The sequence below is a fragment of the Chiloscyllium plagiosum genome, unplaced genomic scaffold, assembly GCF_037043375.1.
Source record: "Chiloscyllium plagiosum isolate Xiang-an unplaced genomic scaffold, Cpla_swu_hap1 HiC_scaffold_27, whole genome shotgun sequence".
NCBI classification, from domain to species: Eukaryota; Metazoa; Chordata; class Chondrichthyes; order Orectolobiformes; family Hemiscylliidae; genus Chiloscyllium; species Chiloscyllium plagiosum.
Genome location: NW_028270165.1, coordinates 64,227,150 through 64,254,148, shown reverse-complemented (window position 1 = coordinate 64,254,148; position 26,999 = coordinate 64,227,150). Strand labels below are relative to the sequence as shown.

Here is a 26,999-nt window from a genome sequence, read left to right as displayed (position 1 = left end):
ACGAGGTCAATTCTTTGAAGAGCGAGGCTATCTTATGTTGAAAGATTTGAGCGACTGGCCTTGTATACCCTTGAGTTTAGAAGACTGAGAGGAGATCTGATTGAGACGTATAAGATTATTAAAGGATTGGACACTCTGGAGGCAGGAAACATGTTTCCGCTGATGGGTGAGTCCCGAACCAGAGGACACAGCTTAAAAATAAGGGGTAGGCCATTTAGGACACAGATGAGGAGAAACCTCTTCACCCAGAGAGTGGTGGCTGTGTGGAATGCTGTGCCACAGAAGGCAGTGGAGTCCCAGTCTCTGGATTTGTTTAAGAAAGAGTTGGATAGAGCTCTAAAGAATAGTGGACTCAAGGGTTAAGGAGATAAGGCAGGAACAGAATACTGATTAAGGACGATCATCCATGATCATAACGAATGGTGGTGCAGGCTCGAAGGGCAGAGTGGCCTACTCCTGCACCTATTGTCTATTGAGTTCATGTGCCATTGCAGGGGGATTGAAGGAGCGACGGCCGAGTGCCATTGTCGACTGGACTATCAACCCATTTCCGGGGATTCCCGGAGTTTGAATCCCGCCGAGGCAGATGGTGGGATTGGAATTCGGTCAGAAATTTGGAGTTCTGAATCTAATAAATTTTGGGGGGAGAAACTGCCATCTAATTCCATCATGTCCCTTTTAGGAAAGGAAACTGCCATTGTGGGAAAGGATTCACTCAGTCATCTCAACTGCATCCTTGATCCAGTCTGATCTGCACCTGACTCCAGACCCACAACAGCATGGTTGACTCTTGACTGCCCCCCATGGCAAATGAGTGGGAGTAACTTATATGAATACAGTGTGTGGGTTGAAATTGCTGAGTGAGGCAATACTTCCTTGAGCTTAAGGCTGTACCAAGGATCCAATTATAAAGGGACAACTCAGCGCTGACCAACAGCAAAGGAAGGGGAGTTGGGAGGAGTGTGTGAGCTTTGAGCTGTTTAAAAAAAAGCTTCTTTTCATACACTTTTTTTTGCTGGGGAGATCTGAAGCTGTAACAAAGTTGGGTGGCAATAAAGGTTACTTGAACTTAACCCCAGTCTCAGACTGTCAATGAAAGCTATGAGATCCAATAGGTTTTTGTTTTAAAGCTGCTCACTCCTTTCAACCTCTTGCACTAAGTTTCCAATGTCATGTATCAGAAGGAGCAGTGAATGAGTAGCTAATATCGTTAGAAATTGTATTTTTTTTCATCTCTGCAGGTATTGCATCATTTCATCGACATTGTAACGTTTACTGGCAGCATCGGGAGGTGTGGGATGTATTCATGAGAAACAAAGTTAAAAATCATACAACACCAGGTTATAGTCCAACATGTTTATTTGGAAGCACTAACTTTCGGAACACTGCTCCTTCATCAGGTGTTTGTGGAGCAGGATCATAGGAGAATTTATAGCAAAAGATCGCGTTTCATGCAACAGAAATGATATAGAACAAACTTAGATTGTTGTGAAGTCTTTCATCTTTTAGAATGGGTTGCAGGTTTTGGTTCATTAATATGTAAATCCCAGAACTTGTTTGAAGACACATTCTCGAGACAACTTAAGGTCTGTATCCCAATCTTGAGTGAGACTGGTTCTATTTCCAAAGTAGGAATTTATAAAATCTCACATGGATTGACTGCCTGCAGATTGTATTTCGCTCAAAAAGCGCACAATGTATCTGCAAATATAATTCTGCAAATTCAAAATCACACAAAAGCCTTATATGTAAGTGTGCATGCATGAGAGTATGTGTGTGTGTTTGTGTGTGCGTGTTTGATAAAGTGTGTGAGTGATAGAGTATCAGCCTGTGAGAGGGTGTATATGTGTGTGTCTGAGAGAGTGATCTGTGTGAATGTGAGCGAGTGTGAGAGTGTATGCTTTTTATGGGTGTGAGAGAGCGTGACAGTGAAGTGGGGTTACCTGTCATGTGACATGAACCCAAGGTCCTGGTTGAGGCCATCCTCATGTGTTCTGAACTTGGCTACCAGCCACTGCTGGTAGCCAAGTTCAGAACACATGAGGATGGCCACATGAGGAGGGCCACTAAAACTGAATAAGCAGTTACATTGCACACATTGGAGAGGGCAGGCTGGGATTTGTCTTTCGATTTGCAGAAGGTGGGAGGTTCTGGCTGCTGGAAACTAGGGAAAACACATGCTGGAGGACCTTCGGCTCAAAGAGATGCAACTGGAAGCCAGGCTGCAGACACTTTGGGGGAATCATCAAACCCCCTACACTGTGGAAACAGGCCCTTTGGCCCAACAATCCACACTGACCCCCGTTAGAGCATCCCACCCAATAACCTCCACAGCTAATCCCTGAATTTAGAACGCCCAATCCACTCTAAGCTGCACATCTTGGGACCTTGGGAGGAAACCAGAGCACCCAGAGATGGGAGGGGGGAGTGTAGAAAAGTGCAAACTCTACACAATCACCCTGTAGGTTGGATCGAACTCAAGTCCCTGGCACTGTGAGGCTGCCGCGCCGCCCACAGTTGGATTGAAGGAATCGATTGACTTCATTCCAGGATTGAAGGAATCGATTGGCTTCATGCCAGTCCTGGTGACACTCCAGCCCGTTTGGGGAATTGAATTTGCTTCCATAGAGTTTCCACGGTGCAGGGATCATTGCGTCTCAGCAGCTTCAGCGATCCAAAGAAGGGCTCGTCTTCAGCGATAACACTAGTCCACATTTCGCTGCAGAGTTAAAGTTCTCTGCACAATCAGAACCCTGGAAAATCCCACGCAGGCTGCGTGTAATCACGGGGCTTCTCAAGTCACGTTGATGTTTGAAATAACTTCCCCTCCTGGATTCAAACGCTGCTGATATTCAGGACCAGAGTAAATTTCTTGTGCACGCCTGAACAGCAAATCCTCCTCTGCTAATACCTTGAGAAAACAGATCATTGCTGTTAGTGCAGGGCAGGAAATAGGATAAGAGAATTTTAGCTTGTACCGAACAGCCTTCCCTATCTCCTACCCGAAATCTCTGTCTCCCATTTCCTCCACCTTTCAATGGATTCCAACTCGAATTCATCCTTCCATCCTCCTGTTTTTGCCCAGCTCCCCTCACCGGAAAGCGCTGACTCTCGGTTCAATTTCTTAGTCACTTCTTGCCATTCCCAGTACATTGCCCACATCTTTATTTAGTTTTTAAAACAGAAAGGCAGTGATTTGCTAATGCAAAGATCTGAGTGTAATTGCGCTCACGCTCCAGATTATCTCTCGCGTCATTCACAAAAATCTGCACTGCACATGTGCAAAGAAGGGGATGCTGGGAGTGGGTGGGACGCATTCACCAACTCCCCATCCAATCAAGACCCAATAATGCCACAGGGCCCCCTGTCTATTCTCTCTCGCTATCCCGAGCTTCCCCCTCTCACACACATGCCATCCTCTCCGTCCATTCAATCTCCATACCCTCTTCCCCCTGTCTAATCCAGTCTCTAGTCCACCCTCTGCCTTCCCCCATCCAGTCCCTCTCCCCACACTCATTCTCTCTCTCCTCCCACTCTCTCCTCCCCTCCATTCTCTCTCTTCCCCCACCCTCTGCTCTCCATCCATTCCCTCTCTCTCTCCCCCACCCTGTCCTCACATTCATTGTTGCTCTCTTTCTCCTCCACGCTCTGCCCCCTTCCATTCTCTCCCGACCCACTGCCCCACGTCCATTCTCTCTCCCCACACTCTGCACCCCCATTCTCTCTCTCTCTGACAAACGCTCTGCCCGCACCCTGTGCACCCCCAGTGTTTCTCTAACTCCAATGCTCTGTCCCCGTGTCCATTTCTCTCTCTCTCTTCTCCCTAGCCTCTGTTTCCCGTCCAATTTCTCTATCTGCACCCCCATCCTCATCCTTTCTTGTGCCTCGAGCCCCCTTTGATCACTGTATCAGCCCTTCTAAGGATAGAAAGGATAGAAAGATGGTAATGACTCTACTTGGGAGATGGGCGGGTGTGGTGTGAGAAATGGCTGATCTTTAACATTGAGAAGCGCTAAAATAATATTTTCAAAAACATCAGTAAAGTTTGAAAGCAAATTCAATTATTTTTTTAAAAAGCTGCATTTTTTAAAACTTGCATTGAAATCTGTGCAATTAGGCCACAGTTGAGGATAGGCTTTCAGGATGGAATGGCCAATTCCTCGTCTTGTGAAGTTGGTTCAGATTAATTAGAAATAGAGTCATAGAGTTGCAGAGCAGGGAAACAAACCTTTCGGTGCATGCCAACCACATATTCTAAATTAATCTGGTGATCCATTTGCCACCATTTGGCCTATATCTCTCTCAACCCCTCCTATTCATAAACCCATCCAGATGCCTTTTAAATGTTGTAATTGTTCCAGCCTCGACCACTGTCTCTGGCAGCTCATTCCATGCATATACCACTCTCTGCATGAAAATGTTACCAGTTCAGTCCCATTTAAACCTTTCCCCTCTCACCCTAAACCTATGCCCCTCCAGTTTTGGCTTTCCTCTACCCTGGGGAAAAGACATTCAAAAATTGAGCAGCCAGACAAAATGCAAAAGGAATAAACTGTTGAGCCCCAGGAAAACAAACAAGTCTGGCTCCAGCCTTTTTCCCTCTCCGATTGGCAGTTGGACCAGCATCTTCACTGGGCATACTGCGCATGCTTCTCGATGTCAGGAAGCATTGCGCATGTACGCTGGTGTCAGCAAAATACTATGCATGCTCTTTGCTGTCAGCAGAAACGGCACGCAACATTCCAATGGGAAGCTCTGAAGGACCGGAAGGAGTGTGGTCCTCCTGCCATTGAGAGCCTCGCCGCTCCTCTCTCGATGCATGAAGATTGAACTTCATCCCAGACTGCAACTTCTTTCCTCTGTCCAACATCTGTGAGTACAACATACTCTTCTCACCCCCTTTTCCATTTTATTTTTTCACTCTGGTGTTCAGTTCTTGACTTGCAGCAAAGTTGGCTCAGGTATGTGTCTTAATTGGCAAACACATGGTAAATGTAGTAACGCAGTGTGAAATTATAGCCTTTCCTATGAAATAATAACAGAAAGGAGGTACATTGTTTAAATGGTGGTATATTGGGATGTGGAGTAAGTGAGGACTGCAGATACAGGAAATCAGAGTCGAAAATTGTGGCGATGGAAAAGCACAGCTGGTCAGATAGCATCCGAGGTGCAGAACAGTCAACGTTTTGGGCAAAAGCCCTTCATCAGGAATGATGTGTGGATGTACAAATGTGCCTCAGCTACCTTCTGTCAGGCTTTCTACTCCAGTCAATGCCAGTTGTCACATCGGTGCAGCAAGCAATCAGCAAGGCAAGTGGTATATTAGCAAGAGGAATTGAGTTCAAAGTGGGGATGCCTTTCTGTCGTTAGGGAGATATTGAATATATTCAAAGCTGAGTTCATCTGATTTTTGAATGTCAAAAATAGTTATGGGAGAAGGCAAGAAATTTTTTAAAAATATATTTTTATTAGAAACTTTTTCAAATCTCTCACAACACCTCAAAACAAAAAAGAACAATACCAAAATACAGAAAAATAGCTACAACAATGTCATATTATGACACTATTAATAATGAGCTACCTAATATTCTACTAGAACAAACTTAGCTTAAACTAAACTACAATCAAATTGAATAAAAATAAAATTAAACATAATTTAAGTTAATTTGAATTCGATCACAGTACTTTATTCTATTTCACTCACCACACCTCCATTAAGGCTCCCATCCATGGGAGCACCAGTTATTGCACCCGTATTCTTTTCACCCAGCCTTGCCCTCCCAGGGCCCCATGAGCGCACAGACTGATTCCCACAGTTATACCACAGCTCTAATTAATATTGCTGATCAGTCTGCATCAATATAATTTAGAAAGGGCTGCCACGTCTTGTAAAACTACTGTTTTGTGGTGCACCATATTTGTGAGGTCATCTTGGGGGGGATGCTCCATCACCAGCATATGCCACCCCATAAGCCCTGGGGAGTTTTCCAACGTCCAATTAATTAAAATGTTCTTCCTTGCACAGTGCATAAGAATGTTACAGTCTGTTCCTGTGTTCTCCGAGAGAAAGCAAATTTGGCAACCCCAGAAGAAGAAGTACCGGATTCACTTTGACTTTAATCCCCCAGGATGTCCTTCAACTCCCTTACTATAGCACTCCAGTATCTCTGGACCTTACAGCATGACCAATACCAGTGTGTGTGTGCCTATACTAATTTTACATTTGGGACTCCCTGGTGATGTGCCTATCTTGAAATTAGCTAGCCTCTCTGGCACCACATAAGCCCTATGTAAAATCTTCAATTGCATGCCCTGTGCTTTGTTACATATTGAAATTTTCCTTACATTTTCGCATATATCTTGCCATACTTCTAATGAAATATCCTATCCTAGCTCCCGATTCCACATCCTAGAGAGTCCCTCCACATCCCCGAAGGTAAGTCCCTTCTGTAAATGATACAACGTACTAACTGAAAGAGCACCTGTACACCAGAGTACTCTTTATTCCACATTTTACCTGTAATGCTGAGCCAGGAGCGTGGTATTCCTCTGTTGGCTGAAAGTACCGGAAAAGGTCCCTATTAGACAATGCATATTTCTGAATTAGCTGGCTAAATGACATCAAGACCTTACCCTTGAGTAAATCTCCCAGACAGAAGATTCCTTTATTCTCCCATGACTTAAAGCCGGAGTCCATTGCCCAAGGTTTAAATCCTTGAACTACCACCAGTGGGGTAATCAGTGAGGTCTTCAGCCAATTGCCCCTGTCTTGCCTCATTATCCTTCAGGCTTTCACTGGATTTAGAATGATTGTACTCTTGCACTGCTCAGTCTCGGATTTCATCTTATCAATGAATAATAAATTAACTAGGGGACATCTCGACTGCAATGCTTCAACGTCAAGCAAAATCTACCCAAGTCCCCTCGTGCCCAGTCACACACACGTGCTAAGAAAGCGCTTATTTGATATCTCTTCAAGTCCAAAAGGTCCACTCCTCCTCACCCTGTGAGAGCTGCAATTTGGTAAACTTAATTAGGGGGCATCTGCGACACCAAATAAAAGAACCTAGCCAACCATTGAGCCTCAGTAATACGCATCTGGGTAGCAACAACAGGAGCATTCTCAAGGGGTACAAAAGGCGAGGAAGAACATTCATTTTAATCAGAACTATTCGGCCTAACCATGATAACGGTAATCCGTCCCACCGCTGCAAATCCTGCTTTATCCTCTCCAGTAATTGTACATAGTTAGCTTTATACAGCTGGTTGAAGGCAGGGTTAATAAAAATTCCCAAATACAAAAACCCTTTTGACGACCATCTAAACAGGAACTGCATTCCATCCTTCAGATCAGGCACCTCCACTAATTCTTCCCCTCCCCGATCGGCATAGCTTCTGATTTTGTAAATTTGATCTTGCAGCCCGAAAAACTGCCAAATAAATTAATTGTTTGAATCAATCGAGGAACGGACTCCTCCAGATTGGCCAAGAACAAAAGGACATCATCAGCATACAGGGTAATCTTATGTTCCCTCATTCCCACTCCTGGCGCCACTATTTCAGAATCCCTCCTGATAGCCTCAGCTAATGGCTCAATTGCCAAGGTAAATAGCAGCGGTGAAAGAGGACACCCTTGGCGACTACCTCTCCCAGGTTTTAATTTATCTGACTTATTGCCGTTTGTGATGACTACTGCCTTCGGATCATTATACAGCACCACCACCCATCTCGCAAAGGTTGTCCCCAGACCAAAGCGCTTGAGGACCCCAAACAGGTATAGCCATTCTATCTGGTCAAATTCCTTTTCTGCATCTAGGGAGGCCACTGAACCCAGGATCAACCTTTGATGGCATACCTGCACCATGTTCAGTACCCTCCTGATATTGTTGGAGGAACTACGGCCCTTAACAAAACCCATCTGATCTTCTTTCACAATACAGAACAACACCTTTTCCAACCTCAGGGCCAGCGTCTTGGGTAGAATTTTAAATTCTACATTCAAAAGTGAAATGGGTCTGTATGAAGCACATTCTTCGGGCTCTTTCTCCTTCTTTAAAATGAGGGAGATATTAGCCTCCCTAAGAGAGGGCGGAAGATAATCCTGTGCATATGAATAGCTATACATCCTCAGAGGTGGCTCCACCAACACATTTATGAATTCCTTAAAGAATTCACTTGGGAATCCATCTGACCCCAGTGTTGCAACCTTGGAGATGCTTTATTGCTTCCTGCACCTCCTGTATTGTCATAGGCCCATTCAACAGGAAACCTGTTCCGCGTTTATACTAGGGATGTGCAGGATCTCAAAGAAGGCCTGCATTCTCGCTGCACTGTGTTCATCTCCCTCTGACTGATATAACTCTGCAAAGTATTCACTAAATCTAACATTAATCTTCGTTAACTCACGGGTAACTGTGCCAACCTTCTATCTAACAGACATAATAGATTGGGAAGCATTTTTCTTTCTAAGCCAGATATCTACGTGGCTTATCTCCAAATTCAAACAATCTTTCTTGAGCAAAGCAGACCTTTTTTTCCCAGTGTGTGCAATGAGTTGGGAGCAGCCCGGAGAGCTGCAGCTTGACCAGTGAAGGCCTATTATAATATACTTCCTCAGCTATCTGCAGCTGGGTCTCCAACATCTGTTGTTACTCCTTCCTCTGCATCCTTCTGTCCTTCTAGTCGTTGAATAAAAAATAATCAGGCCTCATAAATATGACTTAGTGGCCACCTCCAGTATTTCCGGATTACTGGCCGTACCCGTGTTGATATCCCAGATGGCTCTGAACTCTTGTGATGTACTCAACAAATTTGCTATCCCTTAACAGGAATGGGTCCATGCACCAGTGCTGTGCATCCATTCCACCATTCTTGATTTTACCATCTAAATACACTGGCACATGGTCCGAGACAGCTATATTGCCAATTTCACAAGCCAATGTTCTGTCCAAGCATCCAATGGCATTAAAAAGTGTCAGTTCCCATGTGGTACTTGTGTGGGTTGGAAGAGAAAGTAAAGTCTCTTCCATTAGGGTAGAGATGCCTCCACACATCCACTAATCCCAACTCCTCACACATGTCCACCAACTGCTTAGATTGCGCAGGTGTACCTGCCTGGCCCCTTGGCACTCTGTCTACCTCGGGATATATTAGGCGATTAAATTCCCCTCCAATGACCATGCGGCGAACCCCAAGACTCATTAATTTAGCAACTGCATCAATTAGAAATTTAGGAGGGTGCACCGGGGGGACAATACACATTCAGGACGCCATACTCTTCTCCATGTATTAGAGCTTTAAGAATGACGGGCAGTCCATGTTTGTCCTTAATTTGCTCAATTACCTGGAAAGGGAGGTTCCTTCTTACCAGTATAGCCACTCCTCTACACTTGGAGCTAAAGGAGGAGAATAATACCCTATCATAACCTCCTTGCTGCAGTTTCAGATGTTCCTTATCAGTTATTTGTGTCCCCTGCAGCAGGGCGATGTCCACCTTTTCCTTCCTGAGGCTTGACAGCACCTTCTTTCTTTTTAACGGGGGAATGGCTCCCTTTTACATTCCAGGTGTACCACCCGAACGAATCAGTAGCCATGGTCATCCAGGGCAGCCCGTGGTTTCCCACGAGGAGGAAGCTAATCCGAGGTGCAGTGAGCAACAAAAACATTAACTCTATAAAGTCTAAAAACTGCTCCTATTAAAAACTACGATAAATAAAAATCTAACCACCACATATAACTTAAGCAAACGCTCAAATAACCCCCAAATATGTAGAGATCTCTTACCCCTCCTCCCCAAACCCCACCATTGCCACCATCCTGGCTCCTTTCCACTGAGGCTGTGCCCCAAACGCCAGGCAATTCACAGATTGAAAAAAACAAGTCATTTACATTCTGAGAGTTAACAATGGTTACCCATGTCCCCACACCCCTTTCTCCATACATCTTAAGCACAGGTATAGCCACCCCCAATCCAAAAACAAAAGGACAGCAGTCAAAGAAAAGGCCCACACAAAACGTAACTGACCGATATACTAAATAATTCCATTTTTTTGTCAAGGCAGTATGTATAAAGCCGATAACCACAAAAAAGGGGCAAAAAAGTAGCATTGTCTGTAATGATGTCCCTCCCGCCTTCACCCCGACTCGATTTCTTCAATTCAGAGAAATCGCAAAGTCCATCGCCTTCTCTGCTGAATCAAAATTATATACCGTCCCTCCATGAGTGAAACGCAATACGGTCAGGGACCTCAAGGCATATTGTACATTCAGATCCTTAAATTTTCTCTTAACTTCATCAAATGCCCTTTTCTTAATCCAGGCTACTGAGAAGTCCTGAAAATATATTATTCTTGAGCCTTTGTGCATTAAAGCCTGTGGATCTCTTCCCAGTCTTCTTGCTGTTTCAATCACTAACTGTTTTTCTTTATAATGCAGGAGGTGCACTAGGACCACGCGGGGCTGCGGGTCCGACCCGGACCTGCGCATTTCGATCCGGTGGGCCCGCTCCACACTCAACAGGCCGGACTCCAACTCCAGCCCCAGGAATCCAATAAGGTCTTCGCCTTCGTCACATTCCGGAAGACCCACAAGCTACAAGATTTTTCTTCTACTTTAGTTTTCCAGGTCGTCCACTTGCTCCTGAAGGACCCGAACCTGGTCTTCCAGCGTTTGGATCCTCCCTCCTGAGACCTCCGCCTCAGTCTCGATGCCACGGTCCTCTCTTCCGCTGCCTATTCTCCTCGGGACAACATTTGAATTTCCTGACCATGCTTTTCCAGCGTGGCAGATAGTGGTTCCACCGCTGCTTCAATCTTTTCTCAGAGTTTGGCAAACTCCGAGAGTAACTGCTGCTGCCCCATTAAACCCAAAGGGACTGTCCTGGGAGTTTGAGCAATGGCTCCATGCACCCCCGATGCAGTAGGGGAGTGCCCTGCCTGCTGCACCCCTGTCGGCCCCTTTCCTTCATTTGCTTTCATTCTGGTCCTAAAGCTGTCAAACCACAATTATAGCAGCTACAGACGTTCAGTAAGTTTATATTAGCATTTTGTTTTCTCCTACGGATGGTTAATGAGGTGGGGGAGGGGTAAAAGTCCACCTTGCCGGGGGTATAGCACAGACCCCAGCACAGCAGACCACTCAAACCACCGCCATCTTGGATTTCCAAGAAAATGGTTTTAAGACCATTACAGAACAGCTACAGGGTCATACAGCACAGAAACAGACCCTTCGCTCCAACTAGTCCATGCTGACTATGTTCTCAAAACCAACTAGTCCCATCTGCCAGTAATTGGCCCATATACCTCTGAACCTTTCCTATTCATGTACTTTTCCAAATGTCTTTTAAACATTGTCACTGTACCTGCATCCACTACTTCCTCTGGACACCCATTCCACACACAAACCACTCTCTGTGAGAAAAAAGTGGAGCTCTTCATGTCTTTTTAAAATCTTTCTCCTCTCCCCTTCAAAATTTGCTGCCTAATCTTGAAAGCCCCACTCTAGGGAAAGGACACCTGCCTTTCACCTCATCTGTACCCTTCATGATATTATAATCCTCTATAAGGTCACCTCTCAATCTCCTCTGCTCCAGTGAAAGAAATCCCTGTCTATCCACCTGGCTGTAGGTATATTCATATTCAGTTATGATGTGTTCAGTTTTGGTGCAGGCTCAAATGGCCAACTCCTGCTCCCAATTCTCTCACTCTGTGTCCAGGACAGCATTGGGAGATTGGGAATGGGGAGGGATAGATATCTTGTTTGTTTTTTTTTAAATGCATTGATTCCCACAAGTAAAAGCAACAGGTACAAGTACAGCACATGCAGTATTCCTCATTGCAGCTTCAAGGTTTTATGTCCTCTTCTTCCGCGTTGGCTCCGGCACATTCGGCTTCCTCCCCCCCACCCCCCCACCCCCCCCCCCCCCACCCGCCCCCATCCCTGCCCTGAGCCGTTGATGCTTCCATTGTTTATAAAATCAAGAGAGGCATCGATAGGGTAAATAGACAAGGTCTTTTCTCTGGGAGTGTAGAACCAGAGAGTAATAGGAGTAGGGTGAGGTGGCCCGGGGAGGCGGAGTGGGGGGCAAGGGATTTAAAAGGGCAATTCATGCAGAACATGTCAGGAAAGAGCTGCCAGAGGAAGTAGTAGATGCTGGTATAATTATGACCCATTTAAAAGGCATCTGGATCGGTTTATGAATAGGAAGGGTTTAGAGGGATATGGGCCAAATGCTGGCAAATGAGACCAGATTCAGTGAGGATATCTGGTCAGCATAGACCAGTGGACCAAAGGACCTGTTTCTGTGCTGTATATCTAGATGACTCTGGTTTGCCACGCCAGTCTGTTCAATTTCTCTCTGGTGTCATAGCCTTGATGTCTCACTCCATAACTCCCACACCCCTGTGCGGGCTCGTTAACTATTTTGTGTCTGATTGGTTGTCAAGAAGCTGCATTGTAAATTCATCCTGAATTTAAATACTATATTTTGCTTCCAAAAATCAGACCTGCTCTCTCTCAAAAGTATCCCAATGTCGTGGAAGATATTAATTTTCAGGTGCAGGTATCCAAAATTCAGAGAGATGTCAGTTGTGACTGTTTTGCTCTTCTGTCCCTGTCAGATCCTGAATCAGCACTTTCAGGAGAATTAGAATGGAGTGAGGACAGAGGGAGGGAGCGAGAGAGAGAGAGAGAGTGGAATGGTGCTTTCAGTTTTGTGGAATAACAAAAGAAAAGAATGTTCTGCTGAAAGTAGAATTGCTTGTTCTGAATTTCTACCCTGGACTGACAGTGATGACTTTTGTAATCTCTTTTCAGAGTATTTGATTTGAAGATGAAGTTTCAAAATCAACAGATGAAAGGCTTATGCCTGAACCATTGACTCTCCTGCTCCTCGGATGCTGCCTGACCCGCAGTTTTTGACTCTGATTCTCCAGCATTTGTGAGTCACTCAATCCATCAGGACTGTAACAATTTTCAACTGTGATCCAATTGGTTCCTGTTTCAGTAAGTTTTCAGCATCAGTGGGACTGGAAGAGAGACCCGACTGTTGCAGCAACGCACTGAGTGTGGAGCCTGAAACAATTATCTGGCCTGGAAAGAGGAATTCAAGGCAGGGAGGGGACATACACGCGTTTGTGTGCAACTGTAGCTTCGGCCATGGAGAAACCATGGAAGTGTGGCGACTGCGGGAAAGGCTTCCGTGTCCCGTCTGCCCTGGAGACACATCGGCACAGTCACACCAGGGAGAAGCCATTCTCCTGTCCTGAGTGTGGGAAAGCCTTCAGTGATTCCTCTGTCCTGCTGAGGCACCGGCGGGTGCACACAGGGGAGAGGCCCTTCAGCTGCCCTGAGTGCAGGAAGAGCTTCAGCGATTCCTCCGCCCGGCTAAGGCACTTGCGGGTTCACACAGGGGAGTGGCCCTTCAGCTGCCTCAAGTGTGGGAAGGCATTCAACGATTCCTCTGCCCTTAAGAGGCACTAGCGGGTGCAGACAGGGGAGAGTCCCTTCCGCTGCCCCGATTGTGGGAAGGTGTTCACTCGCTCCTCCCACCTCGTGATTCACCGGCGGGTTCACACCGATGAGAAGCCCTTCCCCTGCCCCAAATGTGGGAAGGCCTTCAGCGATTCCTCTGACCTGCTGGCCCACCGGCGGGTCCACACCGGCGAGAGGCCGTTCACCTGCTCTGTCTGCGGGAAGTGCTTTACACGCTCTTCCGACCTGCTGAAGCACCAGCGGGTCCACACTGGGGAAAGGCCCTTCAGCTGCTCTGTGTGCGGGAAGGGCTTTACCCAGGCCTCCCACCTGCTGACACACCTGTGAGTCCACACTGGGGAGAGGCCATTCACCTGCCTCGAGTGCGGGAAGGGCTTTGCTGTCTCCTCCACTCTACTGACGCACCAGCGGGTCCACACTGGGGAGAGGCTGTTTGCCTGCCCCGAGTGTGGGCAGAGGTTCACAATGTCCTGCAGCTTGAACAAGCACCAGCGGAGGCACCAATGCTCCTAACAATCAGATTCTGCCGGTAACGTTGCTGAGGGTCACCCCCAGGACTGAACCTCCTGCCCTTTCTGACAGTGGGGTTAGTGGGAGAGTTGGTAGGCTTTTTTTGTTTTCTACTGGGGGAGTGGGGGGGGATGGGGGGTGGTGGCTCAGTGGTTAGCACTGCTGCCTCATAGCGCCAGGGACCCAGATTTGATTCCATCCTCAGGGTGACTGTCTGTGTGGAGTTTGCATGTAATTCCCCCCTGTGTCTGCGTGGGTTTCCTCTGCGTGTTCCAGTGTCTTCCCCAAGTCCAAACGTGCACACGTTTGGGCGAATTGGCCAAGCTAAATAGTCCCATAGTGTTCAGGAATGTGTAAGTGTGGTGCATTAGTTAGGGGTAAGTGCAGAGTGATAGGGTAGGAGAATGTATCTGGGTGAGTTACTCTTCAAAGGGTCGCCCTGAACTTGTTGGTCAGAAGGACCTGTTTCCACACTGTAGTGATTCTATGATTCTGTGAACATTGCTTCCAGTGGGCGCTGCTGCTCATTAAGCCCAGGACCCGGACAAACCTAAGACCACAAGACCATTGGAGCAGAAGTTAGGATATTTTGACCCTTCAAATCTGCTCCACCATTTGTTAGAGACAAAATAAAAAAAACTGCAGATGCTGGAATCTAAAATAGACAAGCAGGAGGCTGGGTACAACAAGGCAGGCCGATCAGGAGGTGGAGAAGTCAGCATTTCAGGTATTATCCCTCAGGACTGAAGAAGGGTTCTACCCGAAACGTTGACATCTCCATCAGAAATCATTTATCAGGATATTGTTAGAACTAGAGGGCATAGGTTTAGAGTGAGAGGGGAAAGATTTAAAAGGGACCTAAAGGGAAAGCTTTTCATGCAGAGTGTGGTGCGTGCATGGAACAAGCTGCCAGAGGAAGTGGAGGAGGCTGGTAGAATTTAAAAGACATTTGGTTGGGGACATGAATAGAAAGGGTTAGAGGGATTTGGGCCAAGTGCTGGCAAATGGGACTAGATTAATTTAGAATATCTGGTCAGCGTGGATGAGTTGGACTGAAGGATCTGTTTCCGCGCTGTACCTCTCTATGACTACTGGTCCTGATGTAAGTTTAGAATTGAGTAACTTTGAATAATTCAATCTTGTTGAATTCACCTCCTGAAAGGTTTCAAATGAACCCCTACAAGCGATATGAGTTAACTACGCCGAGTTGGATAAAGTATCCCATCAAGTTCAACACGAATGCGCAGTTCAAGAAGTCAGAGGTCACACAACACCAGGTTACAGTCCAACAGGTTTATTTGAAATCCCAAGCTTTGGGAGCATTGCTCCTTCATCAGTGCTGCTCCTTCATCACTTCACCTGATGAAGGAACAGTGCTTCGAAAGCTCATGAGTTCAAATCAATCTATTGGGATTCTCACCTGGTGTTGTGTGACTTCTGACCTGTCCACCCCCAGCACCTCCACATCAGAGTTGACGAATGAGATCAGATTTTATTCAGCATGATTTAGTGAGATATTCATCTGGATGACCTTATGCCTGAAACATCGATTCTCCTGCTCCTCGGGTGCTGCCTGACCTGCCGTGCTTTTCCAACGCCACACTCTCAACTCTGATCTTCAGCATTTGCAGTCCTCACTTTTTCCTGGTTCCTGTGGAAACTCAACACTGTCAGAGTTACAAAGAGACGCCAGTCATAGAGTAGTATAGCACAGAGACAGGCCCTTCAGCCCAAACTGGTCCATGCTGACCAAAATGTTTGTCAACACTAACCTCATTTCCCTTCACTTGGCCCATATCCTTCTAAAGCTTTCCTATCCATGTATTTGTTGAAATGCCTTTTCAATATTGTTAATGTACCTGCTTCAACCACTTCCACTGGCAGCTGTTTCCCCAGGCGAACTACACTCTGTAAATATTTTGCCCCACATCTTTTCTTCCATCTTTCTCCTCTCACCACAAAAACGCGTCCTTGGTCTTGAAATCCTCCCCCTAGGGAAGAGTGAGTTACCATTAACCCAAATCTACCCCTCATGGTTTGAAAATATTGCCTCTCAACTTCCTCTGCTCCAGTGGAAAAACATCCCAGCCTATCCAGCCTAAATTCTAATTTGATAATAATGGCAGTGATGTTTTTGGCTGTGTGTGTGTCAAGGATCTCTCATTTCTAAGCCAATGCTTTGCCTCTTACGTTCACCTGATTTTAAAACGAATGGCACCCCATTCATTTAAAATGTCCATGTTTTCTGTGTAAAGTCGGTCCTGGTCAGGAAATAGGCCGTGGTGTCTTATATTCCCGTAGACTTCTTGTGACCGGGTTCATATGCTCTGTTTTGAGATGTATGAGTAAATCTTCAGAACAAAAGATTAATGCAGCCTTTATTCTTGTCTCATTATTAAAAACACTTTCTCCATTTACAGATGTGATTGAGAAGCTTCTCCCAATGAATCTTAGCCTGACAAATGCTGTTATCAATCATTTGAAAGTCACTGCAGCTCTGTCACAGCACAGGGGAGGGCTCTTTCAGAAACAACGCGTCATGCAGAAAATGCTCCCACATTATTCGAGCAAAGTTGACGTCTTTTTAAGACATTGTGAAACTTGAAAGGGTTCAGAAAAGGTTTGGAATGATGTTGCCAGGGTTGCAAGGTTTGAGCTACAGGGAGAGGCTGAATACGCTGGTACTATTTTCCCTGAAGCTTTAGAGTCAGCCAGACACATCTGTTGAATCAGGAAACATCTCTTCATGCAGCAGCTTCAGACAGACTGCTTGATAAAACCAAAACCAGGGGAAAAGAATGGGACAACTGCCCTTTCATTGTAGAAGTGGTTCAGGAAAGAAAAAGTCAAACCCTTTTCCCGGATTGTTAACCATTAGCAAAAGCCTTAATCCTACACAAATGGGAAGCCTTTTACAACCCCTCCTGAAAATAAACCAACAACGTAATCTTAAAGGAGCAACATGATCACAACAAAAAGCACTTGAACTGAAACATTTGTAACAAAAGGCTGTACAGTTTGCAGGACAAGAAAACGGTTTTCAATTTCACCAATCCATTTAAATCAGCCCCATTGGCTACCAAAAACGTATTAAATTTAAATCGTAAAGTTTTGACAACAGGACCAATCCTATCATAAAGAATTGGCGCTCTCAGTCATCTGTGTATTAGAGAAAGCATCATTTAGAAAAACAGAGAAGGACATTCCTGACAGAGGAATCGGAGGAGGCATCCCCGATAGAAGATGGCACATAATATTCCGGAAGACACATAACCTGGTTGTAATCTGAGAGATTAAATTCTATTTTGTGTTATCTGAGTGGGACATGTATTGATTGGAACAGCATACCAGAAGAATCTTGATTTATTCCAGAATACTCAGTAGTTAGGACGGATTTATTCAGTTTGTTAGTAGTTTTGTTCATTTGTTCACCGTGAGAGTTGGCTAAATAAATTGCTGATTGTCGATTTTAAAGTGTCAGGGATTTACTTTTAACACTACAGCAGGTTACACCACTTATCACACTGACTTTACAGATTAAAGGGCAACGTGCCACGCTTTGGACATTTCAGTTTGAGATCTTGGTGAGTGGGGGAGGTGGGTTCAGCCTTCGCTTTATAAAAGTATTGATGACATTCTCTTGAATGCAATGGAGTCAATATTAATCCCAGCCTCTTGGTTGTGGGTGAATCACCTTAATTTGGCTTCTGACTCAGAAACCGCACAGAGAATCAACTGCTGAAACAATGATTTGCACTTTATTGCATGGAGCAACCACAAATAAAACCCCTCAAGTTCATTCAGCTTCACCCCCGCCCCCCCCCCCCCAAACTTGGCTATCACCCGGTTGATGGCTGAATTTAACTGGGTTTCCACCGACGGTGCCCATCTCTGGAAGTGTCCAGGAGTTTGATGCAGTATTATTCTTCTAAGCAGTGCTGCGGCTGCATCATTCTGGAGTTGAATTTTGGTGGCGTTTCCTCAATTTCCAACCTGTGGTGTGACTTGTTTTTAAGACTCTAACATCACCTCACATTGCTGGAGACCTCAGGTCTGTAGCTTACCTTCTTATCCTTGAGGGTTAGCTGTCTGTTTGAAACAGCCTGCCCTGCAATTAACCCCTCTATGTCAGGGCTTTCCTTCTACAGGCAGAATTAATTGTCCTTTTGTCACACTATTATTAAACAACATTATCTTGCCTGTCCCAATAAACAACTTATTGTGTTGCCTCCTTCTTTCCATGGATGTTAACTAGCAGAAATTAAGCCATTTATCGTATTGAATCTGCTCTGCCATTCAATCATGGCTGATATGTTTCTTAACCCCATTCTCCCTGTAACCTTTGAGCCCCTTGATACTCAAGAATGAGTGAATGTTGGAGCAGACTCAATGGGCTGAATGGCCTAATTTCACTTCCTGTAGTGTCACAGTTTCTCGTCGGTGCTTTCGTTTCTTGGTCCAGAAAAAGTTCTTGTTGATTCGTGAAGTTTGGGAAGTTCTGGAGTTTACAGGTGCACACCACGCTCCTCTCTGCGTCCTCCCAGAATAACGATTCCTCCTGAGATACTGGCAGTTCTTGAGATCTCTGGATATCCCGGAATACAAATCAGTGTGTCTGGAAGTCTCTGGTGCTACCCTGGAACAGAAGGATTATGGGGAGCAAATTCAGAAATGCGAAGAGCAAAGAGACTTGGGACTTCTAGCCCAGGATTCTCTCAAGGTAAACTTACAGGTTGAGTCAGTAGTTAGGAAGGCAAATGCAACAATGGCATTTATTTTCACAGGACTTGAATATAAAAGCAGGGATGTACTTCTGAGGTTCTTTCAGGTTCCAGTCAGGCCACAATTGGAGTACTGTACACAGTTGTGGGCTCCATATCTCAGGAAGGATGTACTGACCGTGGAACATGTTCAGAGGAGGTTGATGAGAAAGGTCCCAGGATTGAAAAGCTTAACATATGAAGATCATTTGAGGACTCTGGGTCTGTGCTCAATGGAGTTTAGAAGATGACAAGGGAACTAATTGAAACCTACAGCATACTGAACAGCTTAGACAGAGTGGATGTTGGGAAAATGTTTCCATTGGTAGGAGAAAGAGGACCCGAGGGCTCAGCCTTCAAGTAAAGGGAAGACCTTTTGGACCGGAGATAAGGAGAACTTCTTCAGACAGAGAGTGGTGTATCTATGGAATTCACTGCCCCAGAAGGCTGTGAAGGCCAGATCGTTGAATATATTTAAGATGGGGATAACTAGGTTCTTGAGTATCAAGAGGATCAAAGGTAACGGAGAGAATGGGGTTGAGAAACTTATCAGCCATGATTGAATGGTGGAGCAGACTCAATGGGCTGAATGGCATAATTTCTGCTCCTATAATCTTATGATATGCTGATGTGTGGAGGGGTGAGAATGGGGGAAAAGAGATAAAGAGGGGAACACAATTAAAGTGAAGCTGGATACAGATACATAGGAAATACAAGAATTGTACGATAAATTTCAGACCACATAGAAGCACTGGCATACAGAGGGATCTGGCCATATACATCTCCAAAAGTGGCAATACAGGCGGGTAAGGTGATCAAGAAGGCACACAGCACGTTTGCCTTGAGTGTAAGAGTTGGCGAGTTATGTTACAGCTATTTATTCCGGTCACATTCAGAATATTGCGTGCAGTTCTGGTCCCTACACTACCAGAAGGACATGGATGCTCTGGGAGAGGGTATAGAGAAGGTTCACTAGGACACTGCCTGGTCTGGAGGTCTCATTATGAGAAGAGAATGGGATAAACCTGGATTATTTTCACTGTAAAGATGGGGCAGAGAGATGACCTCAACAAAATGATGAGACACACAGATTGACTGGACGGGGGCGGCGTGGTGGCTCAATCATTAGCACTGATGCCTCACAGCGCCAGGGAAACTGGTTCGATTTCAGTCCCAGGTGACTGTCTGTGTGGAGTTTGCACATTCTCCCTGTGTCGATATGGGTTTCCTCCGGTTTCCTCTCACAATCCAAATGTGTAGGTTAGGGTGGAGTGGCTATGATAAATTACCCCAATGCCCAGGAATTCGAAGGTTAAGTTGGATTGTCCGTGTTTAAATTGCCCCACAGTGTTCAGGTACGTGAAAGTTAGGTACATTAGTCAGGGATAAATGTCGAGTAATAGAGATAGGGAAATGGGTCTGTGTGGATTATTCTTTGAATGTTTGGTGTTGGGCCAGATAGTCTGTTACATAGTCAGAGGCTGCTCCCCCACCCCCCACCCCCACCCCAGGGTGGAAAAGTCAACTAAAAGAGGGCACAAGTTCAAGGCGAGAGGGGGACAGTCTGGGGGAGAATTGAAAGGGAAGATTTTTCATACAGTTGGATGGTGGATGCCTGGAATGCACTTCCAGTGGATGTAGTGGTACGAGGCACCTTAGCAACACTGAAGGTGTATCTGGATAGACACATGAATGGGAGATGAATACAGGGACAGAAACCATGCATCGGCAATAAATAGCAGGTCTCAGTTCGGATTAAGAATTGGCACAGGCTTGGGCGAGGAGGGGATGGGGGTAAAGTGAACTTTCAAAAAGCAGGGGATACCTGTATGCTGATGAAGGGGTGAGTGGAGGCTCAGGTGGAGCATAAACACTGACAGAGGCCAATTGGATCGACTGTGCTGGAGACTCAATGGGACAGAGACAAATGTATCTATTTCAGATCTACCTGCACTTCAGCCGCTTCTGGACTGTTTCCATAGGGAAGGTGCAATCCCAGGCTCAGAGAGCATCAGCCCCCACTGGAAGTAAAGTGGGTGAGAGAGCGGCCATTCAGCATAAAGGAACCCCTTACCCCTCCCACTTCACCCACTAAACGGGGTTCAAGATGTGACTCTCAGCAGCGGTAACAGCAGAGTCCAACCTGAATCCCTGCGCCATCTCACTTGTGAAGTTGCTGGTGTCTCCACAAGTTGCACGACTGGGTGAAGCCCTTCCCACACACTGGACAGGTGAACGGCCGCTCCTTGGTGTGGATGCGCTGGTATTTGCGCAGGGTGGAGGAATCACAGAAATCATTGCTCCACATGGGACAGGTGAACGGCTTCTCCCCGGTGTGGACGTGGAAGCTGAGCAACAGGTGATACGACTGGGTGTAGCCCTTCCCGCACAAGGAGCAGGAAAACGGTTTCTCCCCGGTGTGCATCCGCTGGTGCGGCAGCAGGTGGTGTGACTGAGTGAAGTCCTGCCCACACACGGGGCAGATGAACGGGTTCTTGCTGGTGTGGACGCTCTGGTGGGCCAGGAGGTGGTGTAACTGAGTGAAGCCTTTCCTGCACTGAGTGCAGGTGAACAGCCGCTGCCCGGTGCGCAAACGCCAATGAATCTCCAGCACAGATGGCGAAGAGAAACGATTCCCACACTCCCCACATTTCCACGGTTTCTCCATGGTGCAGGTCCCCTCGTCTGTATCAGACCATAACAGTCAGTTGAAAATTCACTCACGCTTACAGCATGTGTGTGGTGTTACTGGTGAACCCGCTGATAATTGGAACACTCTCATTCAGTCTGTAAAGCTTGTTCCAGTCACTACTCTGGTGTGAGGGTATGTGAGACTCTGAGTTTCCAGTCACACTGACGTTTAAAACCTAACGAAGCAGACAGACCTTCTCCCCTTTGTTTTCAAGGCCATCAATATCCACGTCCTCGTGAAACAAGTGACTGTCAGACTTTGATGTGATGTTTGGTCTGAGATTTCTGCCGCCAAATTCTTCTCTTGTAATATTCCTGTGAAGAGATTGCAAAGGTCATCACAGTCAGTCCATGAGAGAAAATCTGAACGTAATTCTAGTTACATTGGAACATTCTTTCCTCTCTTAATCCCAAAGATCTTTGTGTCGATCTATATGTAACTGTAAACCAACAGGGTTATGGGGCAGACTGCATACCTCCACGACGAGTTCACATGGACTCAAGTTGCTGAATGGACTTCTGTAGTGCAGTATTGACACTCTTACTGAAGATCTACAATATGCTGCAGTACGATATTAGAAGCCCAGAAACAACTGCAAATCAGACAAGGACCTTTCAGAATTTGGACCATAAACTTCTGAAGCTGCTGCTGCTCTTCCTCTCCCTCTCTGAATGAAGATTGACCTTCACCCAGACTGCAACTTCCTTCCTCTGTCAAAATATTTGTGAACACAGCCCTTTTTTGGAAGGATGGAATGTTTTCTGATCATCACAATTAAAGGGGTGTCTTCCCCCTGATATGCAAAGACATGGTCAGTCAGGGGAGGGCAGGGTCACGTCTTGTTGTTGTTGTGTGGAATCTGTGACAGCTGCATCAATTCATCCTAACTCCTGTACTCAGTGCTCTGACTGATGAAAGCAAGCGTGCCGAAAGTCTTCTTCACTGCCCTGTCTACCCATGACTCCACTTTCTAGGAGCTATGAGCCTGCACCCCTACATCTCTTGGTTTGAAATACTGCATATGAAACTGATTTGGTGCTTGTTGGTATGTGTTATTATTTGGTGCTTATCTGGACTCTAATTCGGTATTTTATACTGAATGCCATGACTGATGAAGGCCAGTGTGCCAAAAACGTTCTACCTGTGACTCCACTTTCAGAGAACTGTGAACATGTACTCCAAGATCCCTCTGTTCCACTACACTCCTTAAGGTCCTACCATTCACCATGAAATTCCTACCTTGATTTGACTATACATAACGTAAGACCTCACACTTATCTATATTAAACTCCATTTGCCATTAACCTTAAACCTATGCCCTCTAATTTTGGACTCCCCCACCCAAGGGAAAAGACCTTGCCTATTTACCCTACCCATGCCTCTCATGATTTTATAAATGTCTTTAATGTCACCCCTCAGCCTCCAAAGCTCCAGGGAAAATAGCTCCAGTCTATTCAGCCTCTTCCTGTAGCTCAAACCCTCCAACCTGGCAGCATCCTTGTAAATGTTTTCTGAACCCTTTCAAGTTTCACAACACCCTTCCTGCAGCAGAAAGCACAGAATTGCATGCAGTATTGCAATAATGATGGAACCAATGTCCTCTCTGAAGAGGAATTTAAAACAATATTTATAACTACAAGCAAATCAGGTTAGTTGGGTATGACTTTCCCAGAGCAGTTTGTTTTGGTTGTCCTTCATTAACCTATGCTTTATAATATATAAGAAAATATTTTGAGGGATGGGATTGTTGCTTGCACGTCCAACATTTGCTCCCCATCCCTCATTAACTGTTTTCTTTACACAGATGCTGCCAGACCTGCTGCATTTCCCCAGCAATTGTGCCTTTTGTTGCTGATCTCCAACATCAGCAATTCATTGTCTTAGCCAATAATGGTTTTCTGGTTGCCAGTACAGAGACAAACTCTCACTTCCAGATCTTTTTATTCATTGAAAATAAAGTCCACTAGCATCCATGATGGGATTTTAATTTTTGTTCTCAGAAGACCGAGATCTCTGGGCTACTTAACCAGTATTGAAACTTTATTGCTGGAACAGCACAGCAGGTCAGGCAGCATCCAGGGAACAGGAGATTCGACGTTTCGGGCACAGGCCCTTCTTCAGGAATGAGCCCTTCCTGAAGAAGGGCCTGTGCCCGAAACGTCGAATCTCCTGTTCCCTGGATGCTGCCTGACCTGCTGTGCTGTTCCAGCAATAAAGTTTCAACTTTGATCTCCAGCATCTGCAGACCTCACTTTCTCCTACTTAACCAGTATCACTAGATCACACTCTTCCCTTCACTGACAGTGACATTGACAATCTTGTCCTGAATAATTTTCTTTATTCATTCATGGAACGTGGCACTTGGTCTCCCAAAAAATAACCAAGTGCCAATTCAGAGAGCAGTTAAGAGTCAACCACGTGACTTTGGATCAAGAGTGACACGTTCACCAAACTGGGAAAGGACTGAAGATTTCCTTCCTTAAAAAAAGGTTATTAGTGAACAAGATAGGTACTTATGACAATTGATAAGATCACCAAAGCAGCGATAAGTTTATATTCTAGATACATAAATTGATTTCAAATTGCCTCGGGGCCATAGCAGCATCAAATTGAAACTCCAGATGTTAAATCCAGGAACAATTCCCAAATGCCACCAACTCCCTACAATCTCTAGGCTTCCCAACACTGACTGGTCTGTAATTGCCAGTTGTATTCTTCTCCTCCTTACTATTTACTATTCAATTCAGCCCATTGAGTTGACTCTGCCATTTATTCAGATCACGATTATTCTGGGAAACATTTACTCCATTTTGCTGCCATTTCCCCATAATCCTCAACTCACGTACTGATTTAAAAAAAAAACTATCTCAGCCTTGAATGCACGTAACAACCCAGGCTCAACAGCCCTCTATAGTATCAAGTTCCACAGATTTACTGCCCTCAGGAGAAATTCCTATCTGTCCTAAACATGCAATCTCTTATTTGGAGGTTACTTCTTCTGGTCCCACTTTTCCACGTCTCGCCTGTCAAATCTCCTCAGAATCTTGTCCGTGACAATAAGGTTACCTCTAATTCTTCTAACTTCTAATAAGCACAGGCCCAACCTATTCAGTTCTCCTCATAAGACATTTTTTTCATCCTGGTATCATCATGGCCAACCTTCTCTTGACTGCCTCCAATGCCAATATATCTTTCCTCAGGTAAAGGGCCCTAAACTGTTCGCAGTATTCAGTTGTGGCCTGACTAATGCCTTACATTGGTTCACTATAACCTCCCTACATTTCTACTCTATTGAAAAGGCCAACCTCCCATTTGCCTCCCTATTACTCACTGAAATTGGATGAAGAGATTCGTGGATGTGATTCCAAATCCCTGTATTCTAAAGCTTTCTCCATTTAATATTCAGTTCTTCACCTCCTGACAAACTGCATTACCTCATTTCCCCATCTACCAAGCTTTCGCTCATTTGCTTAACCTGTCTATATCCCTCTCCAGATATCTAATGTCATCCTCACCACCTGCTTTCACATCAACTGTCTCTTCTGCAAATTTAGCAATAGTACCTTCACTTTACTTATCCAAGTAATTCGTATATATATTGTAAATAATGTTGGCCTCAGCGCTGATCCCTGTGGTACACCACTAGTTACAAGTTGTCATCCTGAACATGCCCCTTACCACAACTGTGGTAGTTAGCCAATCCTCTATCCATGCTAACATACAGCCTCCCAACACCGTGGGCTCTTTGCTTACTATTTCATGAGATGTGAATATCATTGGCTGTGCCAACAACTCTTCCCAAACTGACCTTGGAAAGGTGGTGCTGAACTGCCTCTTAAATTGCTTCACAAACATGTTATAGACTGCAACAATGTTCAGGAGTGAGTTCCAGCATTTTGGTCAATAACAAAGAAACAATGCGATATATCTTGCAGTCGGAATCCTGTGTTCACACTTGTTTGTTCTTGGTGGTTGAGGTCATGACTTGGAAGGTGCTTTTGAAGAACCACCGCTCATGCAATCAAGCCAGACTGATAGATTGTGGCCCGAGACTCTGCCATTTTGACTTCCCTCATCAATCTCCATTCTTTCCAGCGAAGTTTCAGTCTCAAATCGCCACGCGATGCCATCTGTTATGGCTTAAAAGATAAGAATACACATGATAACCAACTGTATTTTGGGTTGTATAAATCTTTGCCTGCCAGAATTATTTTCCAAAAGACTTTAATTAAACTGGGTGACTGCATGAAATGGTTTGTTGGTCAGACTATAATCATCATCCTCAAAGGAGACAATGCCAGTAATACCATTGAACTCGTCTTTTTGTTTAAAAAGCACAATTCTTGATTTATTTTTACAACTTACTGGCATTCACACCTGCACATTCAATGTCAAACTCAGACAACATAAATGAAATTACACCATTAATTTTGTTTTACAACAATCCAACAGATTAATCAATAATACACAGTGAATACCAAGGCTGATGAATGTGAAATTAAATTTGACTGAAAATGTAAAATCGAGATGAGAGATAACAAATCGGGGAAGGGCAGAAGGCAAGAAATGCAGCATCATAGAAGGTGCTCCTCCAGGGAGTGTATTTTACCAACAACAACTGCTAAATATAAACAAACACTCTGACATGACCCTCCGGTTTTAGTGTAAACCATACTCCCATACAGTAGGTACCATTTTAAAAAGTTAATAGATACAAGCCTTGAGCAAATCCAGCCTCCAGCCGGGCCCCCCGCTTCTTGGAGCTCAGAGAGGGGTTCCCATTCATTCATTCAACAGGAGGCGGCTCAATTTATTGTAATGGACACGGAGGGTACAGTGGTCGTGTCTCATGTTGAGGAGGAAACTGTTTCCTCTCATTCAACAGAAGAGGACCTATTTACTACAGTTTTTTTTGTGGTGCAGCTGTAGTCTCCCATAGAGCCCTAAGGCTCAGGTTCAAATCCCACTGGTCCAGTGTGTGTAATAACATTACTGCCCAAGCCACGTGCCAATTGGCACAGGGATAAGAAAATTAGGGAAGTAAACACGTCAAACTGTTCAATGCTATCTCCAATCATTTCACTTCCTGTCCCATTCTTACTCCAGGGAGCCCAGCCTCGTTTAACGAAGGTTCTTTTTGTGAAGTTTAATCGGGCATTTTGCACAAGTCAAGTTAAGAAAGCCAGGATCTCTCGCAAGACTGCGCGGGAGACAACAATTGTAATTCTAGGCGGGGAGGCTGAATTATGAATTCACTAATAGCCTCCCCTAAGCGATGGCGCAGACCACGCCAACGCCTGTCTCTGTGGCGCAATTGGTCAGCGCGTTCGGCTGTTAACCAAAAGGTGGGTGGTTCGAGCCCACCCAGGGGTGGTGTGTTCTCTGTTCTTCCCTCGCTTCAAAGCCGTCCGCTTTTAATGGGGTCAGGAAAATGTCCCCAAACGGAAATTTTCTCCACAAAGGGATTTCTGAATTGAATTAATGTCGAATGTCAGGGACTGCGGATGCGGAGAAGCCGAGACAAAAAGAGAAACTCGCCAGGTTTG

General features: G+C 45.3%; 1 protein-coding gene, 1 long non-coding RNA gene and 1 pseudogene across 2 annotated transcripts in view; 1 reads left to right on the top strand and 2 right to left on the bottom strand.

Moving 5' to 3' along the window:
* LOC122545538 (uncharacterized) overlaps positions 1 to 21,429 on the bottom strand; it is an 89,211-nt gene extending 67,782 nt beyond the window's left edge. Inside the window, exon 1 of the mRNA XM_087975678.1 lies at positions 20,946 to 21,429. Within this exon, the coding sequence (XP_087831804.1) occupies positions 20,946 to 21,429 (484 nt within the window). The remainder of the gene's footprint in view (positions 1 to 20,945) is intronic.
* Positions 1 to 26,999, bottom strand: part of LOC148144460 (uncharacterized) — a 587,526-nt gene that overhangs the window by 234,910 nt on the left and 325,617 nt on the right. The gene's annotated exons all lie outside the window — the stretch shown is intronic.
* Positions 13,156 to 14,052, top strand: LOC148144469 (uncharacterized; annotated as a pseudogene).